We start from the raw sequence: 11211 nt of genomic DNA, 5'->3' as shown, positions 1-11211 counted from the left end.
TTAAGTTTTTCTTAATAGAAGATATTAAAATATTAGATTATATATCTTTACAAATAAAAATATGAATAAAGCATCTAAATTTAATAAAGATATACAAAATTTAAAATTTAAGGACTCGTTAGGATGAAATTATTAAGGACTCTGTAGACACATTAAGGACTCAATAGTTAAGATTTATTTAATATTGATAACCTCGCCCAAGACTCGTTCTAACTATAAACTATAATTTAAGGACTAGTTAGGATGAAATTAAAATTAAAGATGTTTATTTTCATGTCTTTCCGAATCTACTAGTCTAAAAACACCGACCACTCACCAAAAGGCCACTAATTCCAACTAAGTAAAAGCTTAAATTCTATTAAACTGTCGAACAAAACATAAAAGAAAAATTAAAAAAAAAAAAACATTTGAATGGAAAATTTGCAGAACACAGGCATCATGAAATAAGACTATCAAAAACTGAGGTGAAGATCAAACTCCATCTGTTTGAATGCAGCCTATGCAGTGGCAGCTGGCTTAGTAGCACTGGAAAGCTTTGATCTTTTCTTAGCCAAACTCTCGCTACGGCGTTCCCTTTGCTCCTTCAGCCTGGAGGCAAGAAGTTTCTGGTACTCTGCTGCCTCTGATTTTGCTTTGGCAATTCTCTGTTTCTTATCAGAGATCCTTGCCCGCTTTCTTTGGAGTGTCAGGGGAGTGACCAGTCGTTGTATCTTTGGAGCTTTGCTAACCTTTTTCCCTGCAACAAACAAAACATATATTTCTCAGAATAGAAACCATCACAAATTATGCATCCACAAATCATGTCCAAAAATAATCTATTCAAATGGGTCCTCCATCCCTCAATTCAAACAAAAACATAAATATGCAAAACAAAGGTTTCACTATATTTTTTAGGTTATTCAAAAGAATCATGTAAAGAAAACACATTTTTATCAAAGTCCCGTTTTGCAACACCAACACACACAAAAGCTCTGTGAATGGATAATTGAAAATGGCTTAAATTCTCATGAGATGTGAAGAAAATATAAGTTATAAACAGGTTAAAACTTCACAGTAAATTTCATATACCACATTAGCTCTTTTGATGGAGTCATCTTCAAACAAATGAATTTGATAAATCTCAACTTAGAAGCAGAGACAAGAAAGATTGCAAATTATAATTGGGTTACACTTTAAACTATTTTTCATTACAAAACTCCATCTTTTCATCAGCCCCCTCTTCTTAAGGGCAGGACAAAGCTAAATAGAATATTTACATAGAGAAGAGACTTTACCAGCTTTGGTTGTAAATGTGCGGCGGTATGTGTTGACATACTTCCTCACATCATCCTCCTTAGACAGATTGAACAGCTTCCGGATTTTGGATGCTCTCTTTGGACCCCTCATCCTTGGCTTTTCTACGTCTGTCAGGCCTGGTAAATCATTGTCACCTTTCTTCACAATTACCAAGTTCAGAACAGAGAGGTCTGGGCTGACAATGCACCCGCGAACAGACTTCCTTCTACGCTCTCCATTGCGTCTTCCATGTCCGCGGAAACAAGGAGTTCCTGCTCAAGTAAACAATGAAAGGAAATTTAACAATAAGTTTGCTGACTCTTGCTATAAAGAGACAATAATACTCCAAAAAACAAATATATATACATATATGACTTTGCTGGAAAAAGATTCAGACAAAACAAGTTATTAAATAAAGAGGCAGGACACAGAATTATCATTCAAAAAATATTCAAGGCTAAATTTAAATGCAGAAGATGAGTTGATTGAATGCCATGCGCATTGTGCAGACCACAAAAAATTTACTCATGAATTCATAATCTCTCTATAATCAACCAAAAACAAAACGGCTTGAGGATAGTCTTACCTCTGTAGAGCAAGAGGCGAACACGGCCAGGGGTCAACACTCCCTGCTTCATCGGAAATCCTTGTTTGTCACAACCTCCAGTGATTTTGAAGACATAGCCCTTAAATTCCTGTTGGTAGCAGGATAATAAAGGGAAAAAGGTCAATCATCAATGTTCCTCAAAAAAATTCAGGAGACGCTTAACTAATGAAGGATTCCAGCTAAGGAACATACCTCACCCAAAGCATCACCAAGAACCTCTTGAGAGATCCTCTTGTCCCAAAATGCTCGACTGCAATTCAAAATAAAATATCATGACAGGAAAACTCGTCCCAAAACCAAATTAAAATCCAACAACACAAATTCCCATTCCTTATTACTCCATTCATACAAATGTAACGAGACATTGTAATTAAAAGTTCCATAGCCCAATAGCATCAAGGAACATAACTACTTGGATAAATTAGACTTAATAACATGTAAATCAAATTTACACTAATATCATATAGCTAATATTTTGTTCTAGAATATTGTTGGCATTTACACTACAAAAGGAAATAAATAAATAAATTTCCAACATCATCCATTTGTTTCTTCGTATGAACACAAGCAACGGAAACGAAAAATGGAAAATGAAAGTGGTGAAGAGATTACAGCTTCAGATCGTCATCGATCTCCAGCTTCTTCTGGCAACCGGTGGTGGGATTTGCAATGTTGAACTGCAAAACAAGTAGTGAATATTCAGTCACAAAACCAAGAAATCAAAGCACCGTAAAAATTTAGGGTTTCAGATGAAAACCTTCATCGTGAAATCTTGACTTAGATCTCTGTCTTCGCTTCTTAGCGGCTGAGCTCGAAGATAAAGAGAGGTTAGGGTTTCTGTTTCCCAAGCAAGCGGGGCGGGGACTTTGTTTTGCTCCTTAAAAACTTGGGCCCAACAAGCCCATATAAGTGAGTTTGAGTGACCGGTCTACTATATTTTTATTTTTCTCAAACTAAAGTTTGGATTGGATAATAATTTAGGGTTTGTTTTTTCTTATATTACTTGAAATAACTTTATTTAATGTTCATCAAAACGACGTCGTTTTGGGACGGAAATCATAGTATTTTTATAATTTTAATTTATTTCAGGGTTATAATAGTCTTTATTACTCTAATTTTTTAATTTTTCAACTCCAAAACGACGTCGTTTCGATGAACATTAGATAAAATTATCTAAAGTACCATCGGAAACTTTTTTCCAATAACTTATTATATTGGAGTTTGCATCCATCATGCAAGAGAAAGAGAGAATTTCCTATGGATACAACATTTTGTGAGGTTAACATTTTTTGAAGAAAAAAAAAAACTAAGTCACTAAAAATGAATTTGTATAATATAACAAATTCACTTTTTCTACAACATAACTTTTATTAAGTCTTATTATATTTGGGTAAATACTTTTCAATTTGCTTTCTTTTAAAAAATTGAGTTTTTTTTTAACTTTCACATTATAATGATTATTCAATAAAAGTTACATGTACTTTAGATATTTATTTGCTATATAACATGAGTCATTGTTTATTGTTTATTAATTGTAACTCTTTCTTTCTTTATTAAGTTTATCCTTTAGTTTCACCTTCACGTTTTCATAACATGAGTTATGTTTTTTTGGTTATTGTTTATTTGTTTATTGTTTCTTTTTTCTCACGTTATTAAGTTTATTTTTGATACACCCTTTGTATAGAACTTTTTTTTACTATAGGTTAACATATTACTTAATGAGTTTAATTATGTTAACAATTATATAAAATGTTAAATTCATAATAATGTGTTAACTTTCTTATTATATATTTAAAAAAAATAAAATTGTAATCTAAGAAGCTTTTGTTCGGTTTTTTTATCTTTTTACCTCTTATTAAATAAAAAATAATCACTTTGTCCCTGTTTCAAAATTATATCTAAATTTATTCCTCTTTAATCGATTAAAAAAAAACTTATTCGATTGTGTCAAAAAAAAAAAAAATTAATCGATTAAGAAACTTTTTTAATCGATCAAGCTCTGCTCTCAAGCTGATATGTCGTTAGTTTTGCAACTTTTTCAAGCTATATGGTACCTGTCCACTGAAGCTGTTCTCAGAAAGGTCTAAATACTCGAGCAAACTACAGTTACTCAACTCTGGAAGGAACTTTTCCTGAGAAACCATTACCCAACAAGACAAGGGTCTGCAAGTGATACAATTTTCCAATTTGTGGCCCAAGTTCACCAAAAATCCCATGATCAGTGAGGTTAAGGGAGACCACATGGTGGTCATGGTCGCATTGAACTCCTACCCATGAGCATGGAATGGAATCAGAGGCATTCCAGCTCGAGTTTATGATAGGAGGAATAAAGGTCCAGTGAGTCAAGAGTGACAATAGAGTCACCCCGTCAGAGACCATTGCAGAATCACCATGCAAAATGGCAGAGAAGGATAAAATCAACAACACGAGTGTGATAGTAGTACTCCTAGTTCTAGTCATTGAGACAGGGTAGTTGACAAAACAAGGTGACATAGAGGTAAGAGAGGTTGCAAAGGATCAAATAACCACTTACCTTGTCACAGATTGCAAGAAGAGAAACCAAGGGATTGGAATTGGAGCGAATGATTGAGACTTTTCTACTTTGGGATGGAAAAAATAGTTGGACTTATATTTAATGGAATACGCGTCCCCATTGGCGCGGATTTGCTTTCTTTCATATAATTCTCTACTACAATGGAATTAAAGCCACTATTTGATACTTTTCCAGGAAGAAAGAGATCACGGACCAATGAAATGAACCAAAAAGAACAAAAGGAAAAGGAATTGCAAAGGAATCAATAGCAGAAAATTGAGAGCAGAGCTTAATCGATTAAAAAAGTTTCTTAATCGATTAATATTTTTTTTTAAAACTTAATCGATTAAATTTCCTTTGTAATCGATTAAAGAGGAACAAGTTGAGATATAATTTTGGAACAGAGACAAAATGATTATTTTTTATTTAATAAAAAATAAAAAAGTCAAAAAGTCACTTTTGTACTGTTATTATTCTCATACGTGTAATATGAGTTGATCCCGTTGTACACATTTTAAATTGCTAGTACTATTCTAGAAACATTTTAAATAATGTAATGTGGCTTTTATACGCAATGTTAAAGTTATTATACATATCCTCACCAAAAAAAAAAAAAAAAGTTATACATATGAATGTTAAACTCTCATCTGTGTAATTTTGCTTATGAGAATGGGTTTTATCTTTATTTCAAGTAATATATATTTAAATGATATGAATCACCAATAAAAAAAATAAAAAATAAAGAATTAAATAAATTAATAAAATATAGAAATTACAAGAGTGAGTAGAGAGGATAAGGATAACTCTATAGGAACAAGAACAACAGTAAGTGCTAATAATACAACAAGAGGGAAGGAAAGAAGAGAACCCCTATCTATCCCTTCCTTGTAGGCTTCAATGGCTTCTTCTGCAACTCTCACTTCTTCACTTTCCTCTCTCTCAATTCTTCACAGTCACAGTCACAGTCACACCTCTTCCCGTTTCTCTCTCCTCCACGCTCCCAATCCCAAATTCACATTCTCTATCCTCACCCAACAACCACAATCATCATTACCATTGCTCACCACCACCAAAAAAGCAAAATCCTCCGATGAAATTGACACAAGCTTCTTCGACAACGTGAACCCTGAAGAAAACATTCCTTTCAATCCCCCAGAAGTCCCTGAAGACTTCGTTGCCCCTCCTTCCATCGACGAGGGTCCTTTGGAGACCGAAGACGAAATAGCCGCAGCGTACGAGGAGCTTTATGGTCCTGCGTACAGTGGCGTCAGTGTTCTGGGAAATGACATATACGTTATGGACGCAAAGGTGAGGAAAGAAACTGGGTTCGGTTCGAAATCCAAGAGGGAGAAGACGAGGGATGGTTTTGAAGAAAGGGTGGTTCAAGTGAGAAGGGTAACCAAGGTGGTCAAAGGAGGGAAACAGATGCGGTTCAGGGCGGTTGTGGTGGTTGGTGACAAGAATGGCCAAGTGGGTGTTGGTGTTGGCAAGGCCAAGGAGGTTGTAGGTGCTGTTCAGAAGTCTGCTGTCAATGCAAGGAGGAATATCATCAAAGTGCCTTTGACAAAGTACTCCACTTTCCCACATAGGTAATGTTTTTCATGTGCTTGTTGTTTACCTTTGGATAATGGAAATTGAATTAGTTCACATTTTTTGATTGGTGGTACTTCCCTGTGAATGTGAGTTTGTTCATCTTTAAGGTACACTTTAGTGATTACAGGAATAGGACTCTTCTGTTTTCGTACAAATGGATACTGGCTGAAACTGAATTTTGATGTTTGAAATGAGCATGTTGGTATACTAAAATATCTGTTTGCTTAATGTTATCGGTTTTGTTCTGCTTAAAGTCAGGGATTTAATTGGATTCTTGAAAAAAAAAAAGATAGTTAAATTTCTATTTAGTTTTAAGCTGTTTCTGCTTTTCCATTTGGTATTTCAGTCGGTCACACAAAGATACGGTGCTCAAGATTTGCTTGAATCTTGTAGAAGTTGTAAAACACAAACTCAATAACTGAGTGGCAGAAGTTCAATTCGGACAGGGATGCTTCTCATACCTTTTGCTTTTAAAACAAATCCTTGATTTTTTATGTTTTATCACCAAAGAAAAAAGAATGAAGAAAGAAATTTTCTTAGTTGCTTGCAATTGATACTTAATGATGCCTTTTGAAGTAAATATAGTTGGCAATCATTCATTCATTTGCATAGCGTCTGCTAATATATGGTGGATGGCCCTAGTTTAGGGTGATGGAGAAAACTTAGGAAACACATTTCAGATGCTTTTTGTCTAGTTACTGAAGCTTTGTAGGCCTAAGTTCAGTTAGGGAAAATCTCATTGATGGCAGTCCTATGAGAGCCACATACTTTATTGTCCCTTGACATTTGTGTGTAAGCTTAGATCATATATTGATAAGAACCGGATCAAATAACCAAATAACAGAAGCAAACAAGAGATATTTTGGCCCAGAAATTATCTGGATTTTCTGTATATTTGAACAAGAAAGGAAATTACAGAATGTAAATACAATAACAGTAAAAGACTCAATACGAAAAGCTAAGGTTCAGCACATTCGAGAGGTGCTGAGGCTCTCCCAAGTTTCCAATCCAATTCCGTCCTAATTCCCTTCAGCAGCTTCATTATTCCCACCTTATGCTAAGCCTAATCTTCTAGAATATTCTATTCTCCCTCCAAAAGTTAGTTATGCCACCTCATTGGTAGAACATAATTCCCTACTACCCACCTTACATACACTTACAAGAGTATATTTTTATTCCTATCATATTCATAATGCAGCCTCATATCTGAACTTAGTCTGGCAATCTATGCATACAGAAGTTATTGCAGAGTGGGACCAATTCAAAATTAAAAATTCATTTCACTGAGGCTTTGCTGACACTTGATTCTCAAAATATAATGATTACTTAGGACATTGAACACTGAGGTACACCTAAGTTCAAAGCTAATGCTTCATCAGCGTAATGGAAGATTTGGAACTATTAGATTATATCCCGTGTCTCAAAATGTAACGTCCATGCTTCACAATGTTGGAATTGTTTGTTTGACATGTCACTGTCTGATTAACTCTGATATTGAAGAGTTTTTATCCAAATTAATAACAATAGCAATGCTTGCCAATTTGCTATTTACTTCCAAAACTTTGAATGGCCCCTCCTAGAGCATTTGATATATTGAAGTGTACACTTTTACTTTTCATCTCTCCTCCCCCCAATAAATAAAGGGCCATGTCATAAATTGTTGCAGACAGATTGGTTGTCATTTGCAAAAGTGCATGGATGCAGTACTTGCTGTTGAAAGAGTAATGGGTTGAGTCCAATCCTTTGTAACCAAGGAATGACTAAGCATCTTATGGAGGTCAAATGAACTTAGAATTATGATCACAGGGTCAAGCAATAGTAGCTTGTATCCCTTCTGAATATAACGAGAAAAATGGTTTGTTTGATTGTGTTATATTTTTTTTTTGTTCTTAAATCTGTTCTGTAGAATAGTTAATGAAATATGTGTTTTATGTGTTTTTATATTTTGAAAGTCAAAAGTCAAAACACAAAACAAAAACAACTCAGATATGTTCTCTAAATTTGATTCTAAAAATTAAAAAACAGTTATAATTTTTAGAACTATTTTTACAAAACAGGCCTTATTAAACATGTTTTTTTTGTTTTGAAAATCAAAAAACTGTTTTTGAAAACATAATTCAAACAGGCCCTTTGTTCTGAAAGTTTCCTTACTCAAACAGGAATTCGAAAGTTGAGATCCTTCATGTTGAGATTTGAAAGTCAAAACCTTCATCTCAGCATATAGAAGCCTGTAAATGACTATGACATTAACTAATGTAGATTACTTGGCCTGATTTTCTTATAGGAGGCTGGCTGTTAGGAGAGGGTTCCTAACAGGGAGAGAAAACATGAAAATGAAAGAGAACTAATGAGTTTATTATTTTCTTCATGCCTTAACAATCAAGTGGACAGATGCCATTTACGTACAAGGGCTGGCTCACCCTTAGAGCTACTAACCATATCAGAGGTTACAACTACTAAACATATAACCTCCTACTAACTACTGCAACTGACTCTACTAACTGAACTGCTGTACCTGAACTCTTCTGGCATGGGCTTTCAAACAGTCTTCTGCTTTTTGCAAGTAACTAACTCCACCCATCCCTGCAAAAGCGACCTTGTCCTCAAGGTCCAAGAAATAATGAAAACCTGCAATCATCCATACCCTCATGGTAGAGGCAGATGATCATTTATGCAGGGGATCTGTTCCTGACAAAAAAAGAGAGAGTGAGCTCCATTACGTGTTTCATTTGATCTAAGAGGATACTGCTTCTATTTTTATCAAGGACCCCGAGATGGGAGCTAGTGAAGGCCTTGGCCTCATCCAGAATCTGTTCTCCTTCATAACAGAGAAATGATGCCTCAAATAGACTCAACATTCCTTGAAGCTCTCCAATATATCTGCTGAGTTATCTTAGCCATATTCTCTGAGAAGCCTGAAGCTTAAAGCCATCTCATGCAGGATTCTGTGAGTAGTTGTGCCACTTCTTTCTAAATAGTTAACCTATCAAGGGAATATCTCTTTGCCAAAGTTGTAGCTGAGACCCAACCGTTTTACATCATCAATAAGCTCTAGAGTGGCCCATATTTTTTCATCCTTGGTCATTCTCCTCACTTCCTCTTGTAGCTTTCTGGCTCTTTCATCATATATTACGTCTGCATAATTTTTTCAAGAATTTTTTGTTTTTTAATTGCTCTTTCATCAAATCTAAATCATCACCCAATTCTCTGAGTTCAACTTGAGCATACTTTTTAGCAAAGTGCAGCATCTTAGAAGCAATGAGGATCTGCACTGGAGTGGAGAATTCAATGGCATTATCTGAATAGTTTCTTGATTGTGACTGGGAATGACATGTGTGGGTGGCAAGTGGGATGGAGGCGTGGCTGTAAATGAGTTTATGGCAGAGAGATCATGTGAGAGAACTCATGCTCCATGCTGGTTGCACAACGTGAGCACCCATCTTGTCAGAGTTTGTGAAGGTTCTTGCTTTCTTTTGCGATATTGGACATGGCTCCTCTATTTCTTGTGACAAGGAAAATTGTCTTTGTCTCTTTCTCTTGCAATTGTTGAAGGATCGATTGAGTGGCCATTTTCTGGAGAAGGCCATCCATAGCAGCAACATGCTCGTACACCTGCTTCAACTGTGCGATGAGTGAGGAAAACTATTGGTTCTTGGCATGAAAATGCTGGTCCATTTTAAAACGAAAGGAAACAAGATCTTTCCCACTTTATCTAGCTCCTGCGACTGCATGATGGTGATGCTGTTTGAAATGAAAGCACCAATTGTTAAACGAGGAGGGTTTCTTATAGGGAGAGAAAACACGAAAATGAAAGAGAACTAATGAATTTATTATTTTCTCCATGCCTTAATAATACATGTGGACACCATTTATATTCAAGAGCTGGCTGGCCCTTGTAGCTACTAATCATATCAGAGAATCTTATCGACTACTAACCATCAAACCTAACTACTGCAACTGACTCTACTAACTGAACTGCGATACCCTGACTATTCTGGCATGCTGGCCTCCAACGGTCTCTTCGTGCTCTTTACACGCAACACTGGCATATTATTATTTGAGAAAATGATTTCTGCTTCTAAAACACAAAACATTGTCGGCCACGGAGACAAATTTTGTGCGCTCTGCGGCAGAGACAATGATTTCTGCTTTTGAAGTAGAAATCATTTTCCTTTATTATTTATAAGGAAAGTTTTTCAAATTATAAATTGTTATCATTCTAGATAGCCGCTACTAATTTTTTTATTTTATTTTATTTTTTCAGAGCCGACGGAGATTATGGAGCAGCCAAAGTGATGCTTAGACCTGCTTCTCCTGGTACTGGAGTTATTGCAGGTGGGGCTGTGAGAATTGTTCTAGAAATGGCAGGAGTTGAAAATGCTTTGGGAAAGCAACTAGGGAGTAATAATGCGCTCAACAATGCCCGAGCAACGGTTGTTGCAGTGCAGAAAATGAAGCAGTTCCGTGAGGTTGCACAGGAGCGTGGGATCCCAATGGAAGAACTATGGAAATGACGAAAATTCTGAAGCCTTTTTGTGAATTTTTTACATCGATCTTTGTGACGTAGAATTGAACTTGTCCATTTACCAAAAAAAAAAAAAAAAGAATTGAACTTGTCCCTCTCTTCAAAAAGTGAAAAAGTAGTTCGTTTTTGTTGGAATTTTTCTAGAAGGAAAATAATTTCTTCAGATTCAACTTGTATCCAAATTGAAGAGATTCCTAAACTGCTGCCTACTTTTATTTAACCATACTTTTGAGATCTGTCAATGATAAATGTGGTTTATATATGACACTCAAAGTCCTTTGGAAAAACTCCAGCTATTAGAGCAGCATACAAATGCAATAATGCAGTTTTATGAAATTTTCACTTTCCTCAAAAAACAAAGGAAAGCCGAAACATAGAAAATAGATTGAACGGATAAAATGTGATTGATAAGAGAATTTTTGTTCTTAAATTATTGTTCTAATTCCCTAGCTCGTTGTTGTAACTCTACGATCATGCAAATTATTGTTCTAATTCCCTAGCTCGTTGTTGTGACTCGTCGTTTTCTATATCATGTAGGTTTCTCTAACACGGCTATTCATTTTCGGTCTCTAAAGCTGTACCATGTCCCCTGCCATTGTGACTCCACCATCCACGACCACCACAAATCTATTCAACCATTAGCGAAAGCCAACTAAGCTCTATTCACAAATAAAAAGT

At 35.4% G+C, this 11211-nt stretch overlaps 2 protein-coding genes across 2 annotated transcripts; one reads left to right on the top strand and one right to left on the bottom strand.

The window, feature by feature from the left end:
* Positions 1-341: 341 nt before the first annotated feature.
* On the bottom strand, positions 342-2747 carry LOC133287867 (small ribosomal subunit protein eS6-like). Its single transcript, XM_061485542.1, has 6 exons — positions 2640-2747; positions 2495-2559; positions 2075-2132; positions 1862-1970; positions 1275-1547; positions 342-736 (listed from the first exon to the last, which is right to left on the bottom strand). The coding sequence occupies exons 1-6, from the start codon at positions 2643-2645 to the stop codon at positions 498-500; spliced, it is 750 nt and encodes a 249-aa protein (XP_061341526.1). The 5' UTR covers positions 2646-2747; the 3' UTR covers positions 342-497.
* Positions 2748-5225: 2478 nt separating this feature from the next.
* Positions 5226-10732, top strand: LOC133287870 (small ribosomal subunit protein uS5c-like). The gene is made up of 2 exons (XM_061485552.1): positions 5226-6004; positions 10273-10732. The coding sequence occupies exons 1-2, from the start codon at positions 5313-5315 to the stop codon at positions 10520-10522; spliced, it is 942 nt and encodes a 313-aa protein (XP_061341536.1). The 5' UTR covers positions 5226-5312; the 3' UTR covers positions 10523-10732.
* Positions 10733-11211: the final 479 nt, after the last annotated feature.

The sequence above is a fragment of the Gastrolobium bilobum genome, unplaced genomic scaffold (genome assembly GCF_033153095.1).
Source record: "Gastrolobium bilobum isolate Gb01-03AN ecotype WA unplaced genomic scaffold, APGP_CSIRO_Gbil_v1 utg12072, whole genome shotgun sequence".
NCBI lineage: Eukaryota > Viridiplantae > Streptophyta > Magnoliopsida > Fabales > Fabaceae > Gastrolobium > Gastrolobium bilobum.
The sequence above is the reverse complement of the archived record's forward strand: the minus strand, read 5'-3'. Positions and strand labels throughout refer to the sequence as shown.